Below are 15,667 nucleotides of genomic sequence, written 5' to 3' on the forward strand. Positions count from 1 at the left end.
CTGCGCGCGGCCGTGCGCGCGCAACGCCTGCGGCATTTCCTATGTAGGCGCACGCACGATCGTGCGCACGCAGCGCCGAAGCAGTTTCTGCTATAAAGTTTAAAAAGTGTTAAAACCGCGATACCGCGGTTTATAACACTAACGAAACTAAGCTTACACCGATGATCTGAAATGGTAGGTTTCCTTTAAAAGGGAACCTGTTATCAGTAATTGGCCTAATAAACCAGACTAGAATATTGTCAAGTAGCATAACAACTTCTAGTTTTTGTTTCTCTTATGTCCCACTGACATGACATCATCCGGAAAATCGACTTTGAAGTGAGCTGTAAATTGGTTGTATAAAGTCAAGGAGGTGGAGGTTTTAACACTGAAGTCAAGGTGGGGGGCTCTGAACTCCTCCTCCTCTGTGATTGACATCATGCATCGGACTTCAGGAGATCTGGTTAGTGAAGTCTCTGGATGCAGGACCATCAATTACAGTGAAGGGGCTTTCAGAGGAAGAGAGAGCTTGACTTCAGTGTTGATCTTGATCTCCTCCTCCTTGACTCTATATAACTAACTTGCATCTCACTTTAAAGTAGATTTTTTGGATGCTGCCACCACACTGGGTCATGAAAGAGACATGATCTGGAAGGTGTTAGGCTGCTTGACAACATAGTGGTAGTAGTTTATTGGTCAATTTCTGCTAACAGGTTCCTATTAAGTACTAAGGTGTTTTTGAACAAAGATACTTTGAGTCAGTTTGTAGCTTCAGCAAAGTCTACAGATACTCACGTAAACTCTCCTGGAACAGCAAGAATAGCCAAGGATCCAATGGTGATCATCTGAACGTCGACTATTGTTGGATGCCATGGGATTTCCCCCCTTGACTGCAAGGAGAAGAATTCAGATTCTAAAAATCAAGAACATGTCTATCTTGCAGACTGTATATCTTTGATAACAAGTTACATGGAAGAGCTCAGTCAATCGTTATTCTCAAACATTTAGCTGTCAATTGACCAGAACTTTAGTGCAAACCATAGAATAATTGTTGAGGTACTAAAACAGTGGTGGCGAACCTATGGCACGGGTGCCAGAAGCGGCACTCCGAGCCCTTTCTGTGGGCACCCGGGCCATCAGCCCAGCACACCAGACAGGACTCAAAGAATCTTCCTGCAGTTCCACGCAACATAAAATATGCTCCTTTCAGTCATATATTGATACTTACTTCGCTACTCGGGACTGTAGGAAAAGGGGACTGTGTAGACAGGGCCAAATTATCTTTGGAGGGCCTCCTGCTGGCCACACGATTATCTGTGTACAGAGGGACACTGGAAAAAGCTAAAATGATGAAAATTTTCCATCTTTCTACCTTGTTGCTCTCCGCAGGAGGCAAATATCAAGTTGTTGAACAGGGAGCAATAAGTTACTGCTTTAATTTTTGGTTGGCACCTCGCAATAAATAAGGGGGAGTTGGGTTCAGTTTGGGCACTCGGCCACTAAAAGGTTCGCCATCACTGCTCTAGAACATTCTCCTGGTTCCCTGGGCAAAGCTGTAATTGCAGAAACCTCCCTGCCCAACTGCTCCTCCACAAAGTCATGTACGGACCTGCTACATTTCTAGGAAACAGAAGGACTGTTGGCACCTCAGACACCAGGATCAAGGTGCATCCTTGTTGGATTGGTTAGAATGAGCATCCACCGAATATTCACATAGACTATACATATAAAATGACCATTTATGTCCATAGTTTTATAGTCTGAATTTTATGCAAAATGGGACTTTGTCATTTGAAAAATTGAAGATAGAAAATGTTGGCAAAGTTTTATCATATGCACCTCTCCAGTGTTCAACAGGATGGGTTTGGGCTGGTGACATTTGGTAGTCTCATTTGATGGAACGCCAAATAGTAAATCCCGTATAGCATCCCAGAATGGTTCCCCCTCAGTCATTCCTGGGTGGAAAAGAAAAATGTTGAAATACGTTATCACCTCCACGTCTCCAGGCTACGGTTAAGGATGCTGCATACAGTTTATTTTCAGTGATCCTAGATATATTTACCTCCACTTTTCGTAAGGCAATGGGATATTTTACAAATACATATTTTACTTGTACTAGATATGAATAATCCTGCATCCATGACTTTGAAGAGCCCCTTGAAATTTAAATATCACTGCATCAATCATATATGATGTCCATACAGTACACAAGTAGCTATATGGGATTTGTAAGTAATTGAGATCTAATTCACAGCAACAAAGCAGTATAACGTCCACAGAACTCCCTCACCGTGGGTGAAATTGATCAATCCAGGTCCATCAATTGTCCCAGCAGCAAAGCTATAACCAAGTGCAGGTTTGCAAGTTGTTGCCTTTTAATAGATACAAGACAAAGCAGATATCTCATTGCTTTATTATGAATCATCCATAAACATTTCTAAACTCATACAATAAAACTAGAACCAGATCAGACATCAGATAAGCCAATGGCTTATAGAATTTTTTTTTTTTCTACATTTTTCACAGCCATGTGAAGACTAGCATATTAGACTCCTTCTATTGAAAGATGACAATTGGCCACCAAAGTGAACGGTGTGATACACATTGTATACTTACATTGTGCGTGTCATTAAGCTTCACGGTGACATTACTCATGTCTACCCACTGGTGAGCAGAGTTCACGATCGTCAACATTTCTTTGGTTGATGAATTATACAACTCCTTGAATTCACATAAAAAAATTACGTAAGCAACAAATCAAAATGACAAAGATATAATATAATATTATCAGGTTCTACTCAAAATCCAAAGTGTATATAATTCATGAGCAAATTATCATGACAAACCCCAGTTATGTTCCCCCCTTTACGTACCTTTTAAACGTTCCTGATCATTTAGGACCTACTATGCTCGCTTTGTAAGACAATGGAAAGGATTGACTGAAGATCTACCAGAATTCTGATCAGGGGTGTAACTACAGTTGTAGCAGCCATATCAGCTGCTATGGGGCCCGCAGTGTCAGGGGGCCCTTGCATCTGGGATATTGCGAGTGCATATGCTGTATGTCTTTATATGGTACTGTATGTATATGCAACACCCCTGCCAATGTGCATGGCAGAGGAGTGGTTGTGAATAAGCCCCTTGTACCATTCAGAACACCAAGAGGTAATTTGCAGCGGTAAATTCTGCCTGGATAGGCAAGGGATAATCTTATTTAATATTATTGCATAATGTTATCATCCAATTACATGCTTCATTGTAAACTGGAGTGTGATTGGAGAGTGAGCCACCACCTGACCAGAGGGAGTAACAAAACCTCTGGACAGGAAGAGACAAGGGTTCTTGGAACCCACCTCTCCTAGAGAGCAAATAGTTTTTGGTGCTGGGCTCTCACCTCTTGAGCAGCTTTTGACCACCAGCTCCTGACACAGGAGCAACTCTACACTGAGTGACCAGAGACAGCGTGTGCCTCACACCTCTAGTGAGCTCAAACAGAACAACCAGGATTAGAGCTGCAGCTTCCAGCCTTCAACACAGCTACATCCCAGCCTGCATCTGCAACCAGGCTGGTGACCTAACTCCTGAGGTTCACTCTCCAAGATCACTCCCAGTAATCCGACCATCTGTAAGAAATCGTTTAAGCCGTTGCATGCTGTTGGTTCGAATAAAGAACTGTAAGTTATTTTTGCACAATGTTGCCTCCGTCTGGTTCCTGCTACGGCTGTCACCATCAAGGGCTCCCCATCTATCATCCGGGGTCTTATACTACAGACACAAAGGGGTTGCCCCAGGGAGAACCAGTACATCAGTCTCTCCCTCTACAATTTCTTGCACACGCCACCTGCTGGAGACCAGCCAGGCTGTAGGACAGCCCTCCGGTCCCCATACCAAGCATCGTGACCTCAGCATGCCTAGGACGCAACCCCCAGCCACTCCGTTATTCTGGGCCCCGGTGGGGGATGTTGCATATGTCTGTATATGCTGCATGAGTGTATATGGTATTGTATGTATTTGTGGAAATGTTGTATGTATGTGTATATAATTTGTTTATACTTTATGTGTGTATATTCTGTATGTATATAAGTATATAAATGGAGTGTACAAATCTAATATATAAAGCTGAATGTATGTGTGTATGTATGTCTGCTAAAGGAATCTGTCCCATCGCGATAGCAATCACCAAATTTAGCACGGCCGCTCTCTATGACTCAAGGAACATCATAGACAATTTTCATCCCGCACTTTCCAAAATCCACTTATTAGCCTCCATATAGAGGAGCCATTGTCTGCTTCTGCTGTGGCAGTTGGAAGCTGAGCCGTGATTGGTTGCTGTTCTGCCACAGGTCATTAATATGAGCTCTGATTTCCCATGGAAACCAATCAGAGATCAGCTGTAATTTTGTGGGAAATTGATACATAGACACAAAGAGGCGGTCAGAAACAGATAAGACAAATACGGTCAAAAAAGTTCATAAAACAGGGACGGTCAGTGACAGAGATGATCAGTGACAGAGACAGTCAGAGACAGTATCTAAAGATACACATAAAATATTTTTTTGTTAACCCATTCTATTTTATTATATTTACTATCCCAAGCAACAGCTAGTATTTTTAAGGGGTAAAAAATTTGGGCCTAAAGAGAACGAACTAATAGCTGATATAAACATTGCCTTAAAGTGGTTTTCCATGAATATGGAAAACCTCCAGAGGGTCGGGTGAGAAAAAAACAAAGAACACATACATAGCCTGCTCTGGCTCTCACTTTCTGCATTGCTCCAGTACTCTTGATTTCGGCCCTGCACCCTACTGAAAGTTCCTCCTTGATATGCCTGGTCTGAGGAGGCTAGTCTTTGGATGTAGCCGGTCCTGTGACCCCCTCAGAACTTCCAATCAGGTGTAGGACCCAGAATCCTGAGTGTCACAGGAGCCCCTATGAATAAATATGTGTTTGTTTTTTCTCACTCTGGCCCTGGCCCGCTCAGGGCATCCATATTATAGAAAACCCCTTTAACATAACTTTGTATACTAGTCCGGAACCGGAAGATATCATCTACAAGTAGCCATCAGAGCTTTTTGAAGCAGAAAACTCCATAAACCATATTCTAACTAGAACACGTTCCCTTTAATTAATTAAAGTAACTTGTCGCATATGAATACATACTGATATTGTAAAAATTTCTGATTTCTGATACTGATAAAAATTTCAGTATAATCTGTATGTACAGGCAGTCCCCGGGTTACATACAAGATAGGTTCTGTAGGTTTGTTCTTAAGTTGAATTTGTATGTAAGTCGGAACTGTCTACTTTATAATTGTAACCCCAGAGAATTTTTTTGGTCTCTGTGATAATTGGATTTTAAAAATGTTGGATTGTCATTAGAACACTAAAGCTTAAGTACAGACGCCTGTGATAACTGTTATATCTGTTTATTGTAGCCTAAAGCTAAAATACAGTAAATTACCAATATCCAGAGGTCCGTTTGTAACTAGGGGTTGTCTGTAAGTTGGGTGTTCTTAAGTAGGGGACCGCATGTAGTTAGTGTACCTTATGGTCTCCTTCCACCACAGGTCCCATTGATGTTAGGTGGTATGACTCTACAGCACCTAATTGTGTCTAGATTTATGCCATATATGTATACTGTATTTTTTGGTCTATAAGGCGCACAAAAAATCCTTTGATTTTCTCAGAAATCCAAGGTGCGCCTTATAGTCCAGTGCGCCTTATATATGAACCGTACTTACAGACAACAGCTGCCTTGAACTGTGCACAGGTCTGCCACCTGCTGGTCATTCATCCTTATAATCAGATGCGCCTTATAATCTGGTGCACCTTATAGTCCGAAAAATACTGTATATGATTTTCATTTTTTTTTATGTGTACTATGTACAGGCAGTCCATGGGTTTAGTACAGGATAGGTTCCTTCTAAAGTTGAATTTGTATGTAAGTTGGAATGACTGTGTTTATGATTGTAACCCCAGACAAAAAATTTTAGGTCTCTGTGACAATTGGATTTTAAAAATGTTGGGTTTTCATAAGAACCAAGAGTAACAATAAAGTTTAATTGCAGACACCTGTGATAACTGATATGGATGTTTATTGTAGCCTAAGGCTAAAGTACAGCAAATTACCAATTACCAGACGTCTGTTAGTAACTAGGAGTCGTCTGTAAGTCGGGTGTTCTTAAGTCGTGGGACTGCCTGTACTTGTTTTCTACTAAAAGGGTAAAATCAACCTACCATGGCTTTCTCAAATATTTGCTCTCCAATTATTCTTGTGCTTTCAAACATGTTGTCTCCAGGACCAGTTGAAACACATGTTGTGACCTTTACTTGGATAAAACAAAAATTACAAAATTAGAGTAATTCAATCATGTAAAAGGTACTGTATATACTTGTGTATAAGCCGAGTTTTTCAGCACTCACCTCAAGTACACTCATACATAAGTCAAGTAAAAAATAAAAAAATTAATACTCGCCCTCCGGTGTCCGGATCGTTGGCACGGGTCCCGATCTTCAGCATGAGGCTCCCGATCTTCGGCGCGGGTCCCGGCGGCTCCTCTTCTTTCTTCTCTAGCCAGCAGAGTCATTTCCATGCGATCTGCCAGCGGGCGCGCACTATGATGCGGCTGTGTCACGGCTGATGACATCAGCAGCAGCGACACCGCCGCATCATAGTGCGCGCCCACCGGCAGATCGTATGGACGTGATTTGCCGGCTACATAAGAAAGAAGAAAGAAGAGAAAAGAGGAGCCGCTGGAACCCATGCCGAAGATCGGGGGCCTCGCGCTGAAGATCGGGACCCGCGCCAACGATCCGGACACCAGAGGGTGAGTATTACGTTTTTTTATTATTTATGCGCTTGGCAGGGGGCTGGCTGTATACTACGTGGGGGCTGGCTCTATACAACATGGGGGCTGGCTGTATACAACAATGGGGCTGGCTGTATACTACATGGGGGCTGGCTGTGTACAACATGGGGGCTGGCTGTATACAACATGGGGGCTGGCTGTATACTACATGGGGGCTGGCTGTATACTACATGGGGGCTGGCTGTATATTATAGGGGGCTGGCTGTATACTATAGGGGGCTGGCTGTATACTATAGGGGGCTGGCTGTATACTACTTGGGGCTGGCTGTATACTACATGGGGCTGGCTGTATACAACATGGAGGCTCGTGTATACTACATGGGGGCTGGCTGTATACTACATGGGGGCTGGTTGTATACTACTTGGGGCTGGCTGTATACTATATGGGGGCTGGCTGTATACTATATGGGGGCTGGCTGTATACTATATGGGGGCTGGCTGTATACTACTTGGGGCTGGCTCTATACTACATGGGGGCTGGCTGTATCCTACACCCTCGGCTTATACTCGAGTCAATAGGTTTTCCCAGTTTTTGGTGGTAAAATTAGGGGTCTCGGCTTATACTCGGGTCGGCTTATACTCGAGTATATACGGTATATCTTATTTCAGAATTAATAATATCAACTTTAAAATGTAATTTTTTATGGTGATACAAATTTTTTTTTTTTATTTCCCCAATAAAATTATAATTAACAATGCCTGCGTAAATGGTACACAGACTCCGGAACCTGAACATTTTTATATTGATCTGACATTACATTATAATATTCTGCCAAGTTGAGGGTTCAACATCTGTGACACCCTGCCGACCTGGAGGACAGGGGGAGCAGTTTCTCATTACCTTGATACATTAATATCATGAAACTGATTTATTGGCTTCTAACTACATCTTCATATTCTTATTTAATACAATTTGCTACATGAGGATTTATATTCACTTTTCTCCAGAAAGCTCTGATATAACTTTTCCATTGCTTCATCTCTCTAAGGACCAATCTTTTTGTAGATTTAAAAAATAGTCAATATACAAACATCCCTGTATTCACATCCCCTAAATAAATTACATTTCATACCAATTTCCACAACCATGAAATGACAGAACCTTCGCATAGCAAAAAAAAGCTACATTAGCCTGAAAATCAATGTAATTGTTATGATGTTTATACCTATTGATTTCCCGGCTCACTGAGTTTAGTTGGACAATAGAGCAAAGCTTCATATCTGTTTCTACATATTTTAAAAGGAAATCTACCATCAAAATTACCGGTAAGTATGATAAATCAGGGGCACTTACTCGGCGCACCGTGACGCATCCATGGCTTCCTTACTTCTAACATCAACTTTAAAATCAACTTTAAAAACTTAAAAATTATACTTATTTGCCTGAGTGGGTACTGTAGCCCCTCTGTGATCTGGCTTTACAGGATGTTACACAGTCTCACCTTCCCCCTGCTTCCTCAGCACATGTGCAGTGAGCAGGAAGCAGGAAGTGCTCACTGTAAAAGTGCTAAAAGAGAAGGGGGGGTGAGACAGTGTAACAACCTGTAAAGTCAGATCACAGAAGGCTAGCGTAGGCTAATTAGCATAATTTTAAAAGTTGATTTTAGAAGGAAGGAGGCCATGGATAACAAATATAAGAAGATTACCGCAGTCACGGTGCCTGGGTCTATGAGTAAGTGTCCCTGGTTTATCATGCTCCATGTTGATGGTAGATTTCCTTAACACTCACCGTTCTCTGTTGCAGCTTGTGTCTGTATCTTTGACTCTCTCATTTTCCTCAGTTGTGAAAGATTTTGGAATTGTCAAAATTCTAAATATATCAAAATGCTCCTTAAAGAGAACAGTCCAGGATTTCTCTGCCTTATGAGTTGCATGTGCACAAAAAAACAACACAAAACCTGCCCAAGAAACACTCCAGTATTCAAGAGCACATACATAGATAAATTACCCCAAAAAAGTGTAAATTGTCTTCACTGAAGACAGAACTGAGCTGTGTAATGAGCAGTTTAGCAGACAGGAAAGGACTGATAAGAGATCATTAAAAAAAAAAAAACATTTTACAGTTTTTTCCATTTACCTGAACTATTATTTTACAAAAACAACTACAACAACTGAAACTGGCATCGCTGAAAGGTTGTGTAGAGAAGATAAAAGAATCTGGAACGGCACTATCCTTGAGTATAAGCTTTGTCTGTTATTACAGATGTTCATGTGAATGACATGGATTCTCTTACAACCACTATAAATACAATTAGATACATGTAATAACAAAAAGGTTCCATACCCCTCCTACTGGGCAGGTGCTGCACGGGTTTTCACATGGCAGACCGGTATCTGTGCAGTGAGGACCTTTGGTATTTGGTGTTACATCTCCAAGGTTTGATGAGGCAAAAGCAGCTACAAATGATCCCTGTGGAAACATAACTACATTTAATGGTATATATGACGCAATACAAAGCTGTAATAAGTTTATGGACAAAGCCCCCTATAGAATATGTGCAAGAATACTGGAGACTGGGCTTAAAGCAAACTTGTCACTAGGAATGTCATTTTTAGCTAGTGACAGGTTTTAATAGCCCATGTGGTGCCTTTGTCATAATTTTGAATTATTTCAGTAGTTTATTTAAGTAAATTTCACACTACCTGGCTCCCTGCCAGCAGCTTCTAGTGAGTCCCTGAGGAGGGGAAGCTGCACCGTGTGTACCTGTGTCTCCTTGTGCATTCTTCCTCTTCTCAAACCATCACCCTCCCCTGTCTTCTCAATATAGATGACAGGAAGTGGGGAGGAGGAAGGGGAATGCATGAGCTGGGAGGAGAGGAGGCTGACACAGGCACCAACTGACTGCAGCTGGGACTCACCACATGCTGCTGGCAGGGAGCCATGCAATGTGCATTTAATCTACTGAAATAATTCAGAATGCTGACAAAAACATTTCTAAAATCAGTACAGCTGAGGCTATTGGAACCTGTCACCAGCTAAAAATGCCCTGGTTCACTTTAAGATGTCTCAAAAGCCAAAAAAGTCAAACGAGAAGTGGTGTAAAACGAGTCTTTTGCTGCAATAAATTTAACACATTTTAAGACAAAAGTTTTCCCTGTGTTAACTGTAAACAGTAAAATCACTCAAACTTATATTGTCATAGGTAGAAAAGTCAATTGTAGCCACTAAAAATGTACGTTTTGGACTTGGCTATTCAGGCTATGACTTCAGTGCTCTAGTTCTTTCTTTCATAAGTTCTGCTATTATTTTTATGATGTTCAATGATCACTTGTGCAACTTTCGAGATGATTTTTAAGTTGTAGTTCAGTAGAAATATTACCTCTCCAGGGAGGGATCCCTGGTTCTTGGCCTGTTCGAACAAGTAAGAGGCATAGCCCAAATTGTCACTACTTATCAGGTGGTTAGTATTGGGCATGCTGACTGCGTGTACCGCAAACCAACTGCAAATACAAGGGCAGAATATTCAGGTGGTTACTTTTTCTCTATGGGATGTATATTTTGTGTATTACGTGGGAGAGATGGATAGATAATTAGAAGGATAGATAGATGGATAGATATGAAATAGATACTGTACGTGATCGATAGATATTATAGCTAACATGTATTCTGTGATTACCTGACAAGTCCCACTTCCTGACCATTCATGTCCACCATCTTCATTATCACCATATCTCTGTCTGTGTTAAATTGGTACCTGCATATAGTAAGACACAAGTAAGATTTTTAAGAATCAGAAAACTGCTCACCCACTCAATGGGGGGTATTTATCGCGGGTTCTGTGACATGTCAGTGGTGTAGAAGACCTGAAATAATCGTACATGCTAGATTATTGCTAGCACTTGCGATCAGTTTGCCCTTTCTGCTATCTTCACGCCTGATAATACTGAGCCCCAAATTGTGGCTCGTGATCCACTAACTTATTGTGACTTGCCCTACAAGGCTTGAATTATGATGATATTCCGACCTGTTGAGCGGATCTGTACCACAAAATTAGAAGTCGAGGTCTGTGTTTGGCTCAACCACCTGCCAAACTCTTTAAATGCCTCTGGCAAAGTCAGCACTAACTTGCCATTTTGGATCACTGCTCCCCGATGACGACATGGGGAGCAACAACCCCCCCCCCCCAAAAAATGGCGGTGTGCACCACTACAGGCATGTAAGTGCTAGAAAATGGGTGGCCACAGCCATTTGAGAGCCTCCGGCAACTTTGCCAGTGGCAATCTTTTTAAATTTGGGTTCAGGTTACTACTACTATAGACTTATGCAAAGTTTATTGAGAAGTTACTAAGATAGCAGATGTATTCCAGCAAACCAGGGTGCCACATTTTTTATGCTTTGTTGTACCGTAGTAGTACAACTATCAACAATAAAATCTCGCCTAAAAAGTGCCATGGTCAGCTCTGCACCAGATTTTCAGCAATCTCAGCTTAGATGGCAGGTCTCTTGCTATACACAAATATCAGCATCCAACTCAGAATGAATACCCTCCGCTCCCTGACACATTCTAGCCCCTATGGCATTGTGCCCCTTGTTCCCCCTCATATGGTATTAAAGCCCCCCAGAAGCTCCCTCGCTTATAGTGCATCCTCCAGCAGTCCCCCCTCTTATAGTGCCCCCTGGCAGTTACCCCTCTTATGGTGTCCTCCAGTAGTTCCCCCTCCAATAGTGTCTTCCCCAGCAGTTACCCCTCTTATAGTGCTGCCCCCGCAGTTACACCCTCTTATAGTGCCCACCCTAGCAGTTCTCCCTCTTATAGCGCTACCCCCCCTTGCTTATAGTGCCCCCCAGCATTTCCCCCCTCTTATAATGCCCTTTCCCCAAGCAGCTCCACCTCCTATTGTGCCCCCACAGTAAAAACTCACCTTTCCCTGTTCCCCGCAGCTCCTCTCTTCTGTTGTATGTAGCAGTAAAGCCTAAGGCAGAGATGACAACTTCACATGATGTCATCACCTGCCATTTCTACATACAGTGGAACCAGAGGAACAGTTATGGCGCAGGGAGCCCTGCTCCTGTTTTTTTGGTTAAAAGATAATTTTATGCCTTTAATCCCTCTGCAGTCTGCCCCAGAGTATTTGCTGTCTGAAGATTACAGCAGGCAGTGAGAGGGGAAGAGTACAGAGGGAGGAGGGGGAGAAGAGCAGGAGACCTGGACAGTGGAGGGGCTCTGGTGATGCCCCCAGAGCTCTTTCCCTTAATCTATATAAAGTTTATAGTTAATTTTTAACAACTATTTTTAACAATTACAGCTGCAGAGCTCCTAATAAACTTATAGCTGTATTCACCATGCCGGGAGATACCCATCAGCATTTAAAGAACAATCCAATCACAGCTGATTCATTGAGTTATAGCTTGTACAGGGCCTGAAGGGAGGAGCAGGACTCCACGTTCTAGGAATACAATGAAAATGAGTCCTGCTCCTCCCTTCAGGCCCTGCACCATGTATAATTCATTGAATTTGCTTTAACTGCAGTGTTCCTTTAAGCATCAATACAGCAATATACCAGTGCTAGATTTGCTTTAAAAAGTTAAGTCATATTATAGCAGAAATTGAAGCATTATACAAGCAATTTGGTGGATTTGCTGTGCTCACCGTTGTTGCAGGTGTGTGACCTGCAATATGACAAGGTCACCGTTATCACTATGTATCCTATAAGTGACCTCTACTATGGCCAATGTAAGAAATCCACAGCCGAAATTGCAGATCAGAGCCGAGCGCCAGCAGATGGATGTTATGGGCCCTTATCGTACACTTCACATACCATATTTCTCACTTATGTAATTACTTCGGAGTGCTTTTTCTATTTGCCAGTGAAAGTTAATTTACCAGTTGATTGAACCTCTCTCTCCCGAAGCTCTCAGCGTTCTCGTATCATACCCCTGGTTCATCGTAAAGATTGCTCACAAAGTTGGGGATTTAGATATGGTACGAAAATAGACAGGCAATACATAAATCCAAGTTCTTAACCAGAGTACAGGCAGTCCCCTACTTAAGAACATCCGACTTACATACGACCCCTAGTTACAAACTGCCCTCTGGATGTTGGTAATTAAATGTACTTTTGTCTTAGGCTACAATAACCAGATATAACGGTTATCACAGGTGTCTGCAATGAAGATTTATTGTTAATCCAGGTTCTTATGAGAATCCAAAATTTAAAATCCAATTGTCACAGAGACCAAAAAAAATTCTGGCTGGTGTTACAATTGTAAAATATACAGTTCCGACTTAGATACAAATTCAACTTAAGGACAAACCTACAGAACCGATCTTGTACGTAACATGGGGACTGCCTGTATACGCTAGTTCTGCCTCCAGCACAAGTAATTGTTTATGTACAAATGAATAATAATGTTACAGAGATTTCACGAACACTGTAAATTATTGGTGAAACACGTCAAAACTTTTACACAAAGTTCATTAGACGGTGAAGGCTTATTTCAAGAGGTGGTGAAGAAACTTAAACTTGGAGTTTTGCCATGTTCTATTTGTATATAAAATACAGGCAGTCCCCGGGTTACATACAAGATAGGTTCCATTGGTTTGTTCTTAAGTTGAATTTGTATGTAAGTAGAAACTGTATATTTTTTATAACTGTAGATCCAGACAAAATTGGAGTTGACAATTGGAGTTTCAAATTTTTTTGCCATAATTGTACCAAGGATTATCAATAAAGCTTCATTACAGACACCTTACAGCTGATCATTACAGCCTAGGACTACAGTAAAGCATCCAGAGAGGTCACCAGAGGTCACAGTGGGCACAGGGGTCAGTTTTTAACTAGGGGTCATCTGTAAGTCGGGTGTTCTTAAGTAGGAAACTGCCTGTACAATAAAATACAATCTAAATACAGGGAGTCCCCTACTTAAGAACACCCGATTTACAGACGACCCCTAGTTACAAACGGACCTATGGTAATTGGTAACTTACTGTACTTTAGCCTTAGCTTACAATAAGCATCTATAACAGTTATCACAGGACTCTGTAATGAAGCTTTATTGTTAATCCTGGTTCTGACGACAATCCAACATTTTTAAAATCCAATTGTCAAAGAGACAAAAATAATTTGGCCGGAGTTACAATTATAAAATATACAGTTCCGACTTACATACAAATTCAATTTAAGAACAAACTGCCTGTATACAGATCTATATCCTCACAAAGTTCCCATAGATTTGGCAAGTTTGGTAAAACATACCGTATTTTCTGGACTATAAGGCGCACATAAAAACCTAAGATTTCCTTAGAAATCCAAAGTGCGCCTTATAGTCCGGTGCGCCCTATGTATGGAGGAGGGCAGTGACTGGAGGAGGGCAGCGGACCCTACTTACATAGGTCCCCGCTACCGGAGACCGGAGACAGCAGATCTCCAGCGGGAACTGCAGACCACGCGGCACAAACAACAGGCGCCATAGCGTGAACCAACTTCTGCAGTTCCCGCTGGAGATCTGCTATCTCCGGTAGCGGGGACCTATGTAAGTAGGGTCCGCTGCCCTCCTCCACCTGAACGGACCCCTTCCCCATCTCCCTGGGGAGACCGCTCACCTCTTGCCGGGTCTGTGGAGAGTCGCTGGTTGCGACCTCTCTGCTCGGGTTGCAAGCCACGCCCCCGGACCCTGCGCCTTATAGTCCGGTGCGCCTTATATATGGAATTATTCCATATATAAGACCTGTATTAGTAATGTGTCTTATAGTCCGGTGCGCCTTATTGCCCGGAAAATACGGTATTTGTATTTTTATATACAGGTGTTTTTAGGGGGCAAAGGGACCTGTAGTAGTTATGAGAAATATTTTAAAATTAGGATTTTGTCTAAAAGGATAAAATTGAATGAAAATCATAAATAAATGATTCTCATGAGTCAAGGTTAACAATGCTTCACTGGTCAAGCCCTGCATACTGGGCGACTGCGCAGTGAATTGAGTACTGTATTCAGCGTTGCAAACCACACTGCACATGTATCGGAGGATCATAGGGACCCATCTTGCCGTATTGTGTCAGAGTTTCCGCACCACAACAACCTTGGACTATTTCGGAGAGAAGCCAAAGGAGGCGGAAAATCTAATTTTTTCTGGAGTTGACCACTAATAAATGGGTCAACTAATAAATGGAGATCCCTGTAGCTGTGTGGCCAATCATATTTCAGTTCCGTGCCATTGACCAAGTTGTCCCGACAACAATGAAACAAATACAGGACAAAAATTGAAGGAGTTCCGGCACTGGACTAAAAAAATCTTTAATGTTTTATTAGGTTACATTAAAAGGGTGACTAAATACATGTAGACAAGCTGACACAGTTTGGGCAAAAAATGCCCTTAGTTATAGCATCACCTGCTCTCACAAAGTGTATTTTTTTGCCCGAAACGCGTCAACTTGTCTGCGTGTATTAAGTCACCCTTTAATGTACCCTTAGAAAACATTGAAGATTTTTTTTAGTCCAGTGCCGGAACTCCTTCAATTTTTATGTAGTCACCCTTTCAACCTAATAAAACATTGAAGATTTTTTTAATCCAGTGCCGAAACTCCTTCAATTTCTATCCTGTGTAAGTTCATATGAGCCTCCAACGCATGCGCAGTGCAACCTGTAAAGCTATGCAGTCACCCAGTACCAAGACTACAGTATTTTTCGGACTATAAGGCGCACCAGATTATAAGGTGCACCATCAATAAATGCCTGCTAAAACGTCTAGGTTCATATATAAGGCGCACCTGATTATAAGGATGAATGACCAGCAGGTGGCAGACCTGTGCATAGTTCAAAGTAGCTGTTGTCTGTAAGTATGGTTCATATATAAGGCGCACTGGACTATAAGGCGCACCT

At 42.0% G+C, this 15,667-nt stretch overlaps 1 protein-coding gene across 1 annotated transcript in view; it reads right to left on the minus strand.

Annotated features, from left to right (window-relative positions):
* Positions 1-15,667, minus strand: part of LOC140105586 (putative neutral ceramidase C) — a 37,177-nt gene that overhangs the window by 13,115 nt on the left and 8,395 nt on the right. Inside the window, exons 7-14 of the mRNA XM_072129570.1 lie at positions 10,467-10,544; positions 10,170-10,290; positions 9,134-9,259; positions 6,218-6,304; positions 2,596-2,700; positions 2,270-2,351; positions 1,819-1,934; positions 775-869 (exon numbers count right to left, since the gene is read on the minus strand). Coding sequence (XP_071985671.1) covers positions 775-869; positions 1,819-1,934; positions 2,270-2,351; positions 2,596-2,700; positions 6,218-6,304; positions 9,134-9,259; positions 10,170-10,290; positions 10,467-10,544 — 810 coding nt within the window. The remainder of the gene's footprint in view (positions 1-774; positions 870-1,818; positions 1,935-2,269; positions 2,352-2,595; positions 2,701-6,217; positions 6,305-9,133; positions 9,260-10,169; positions 10,291-10,466; positions 10,545-15,667) is intronic.

The sequence above is a fragment of the Engystomops pustulosus genome, chromosome 11, assembly GCF_040894005.1.
Source record: "Engystomops pustulosus chromosome 11, aEngPut4.maternal, whole genome shotgun sequence".
NCBI lineage: Eukaryota > Metazoa > Chordata > Amphibia > Anura > Leptodactylidae > Engystomops > Engystomops pustulosus.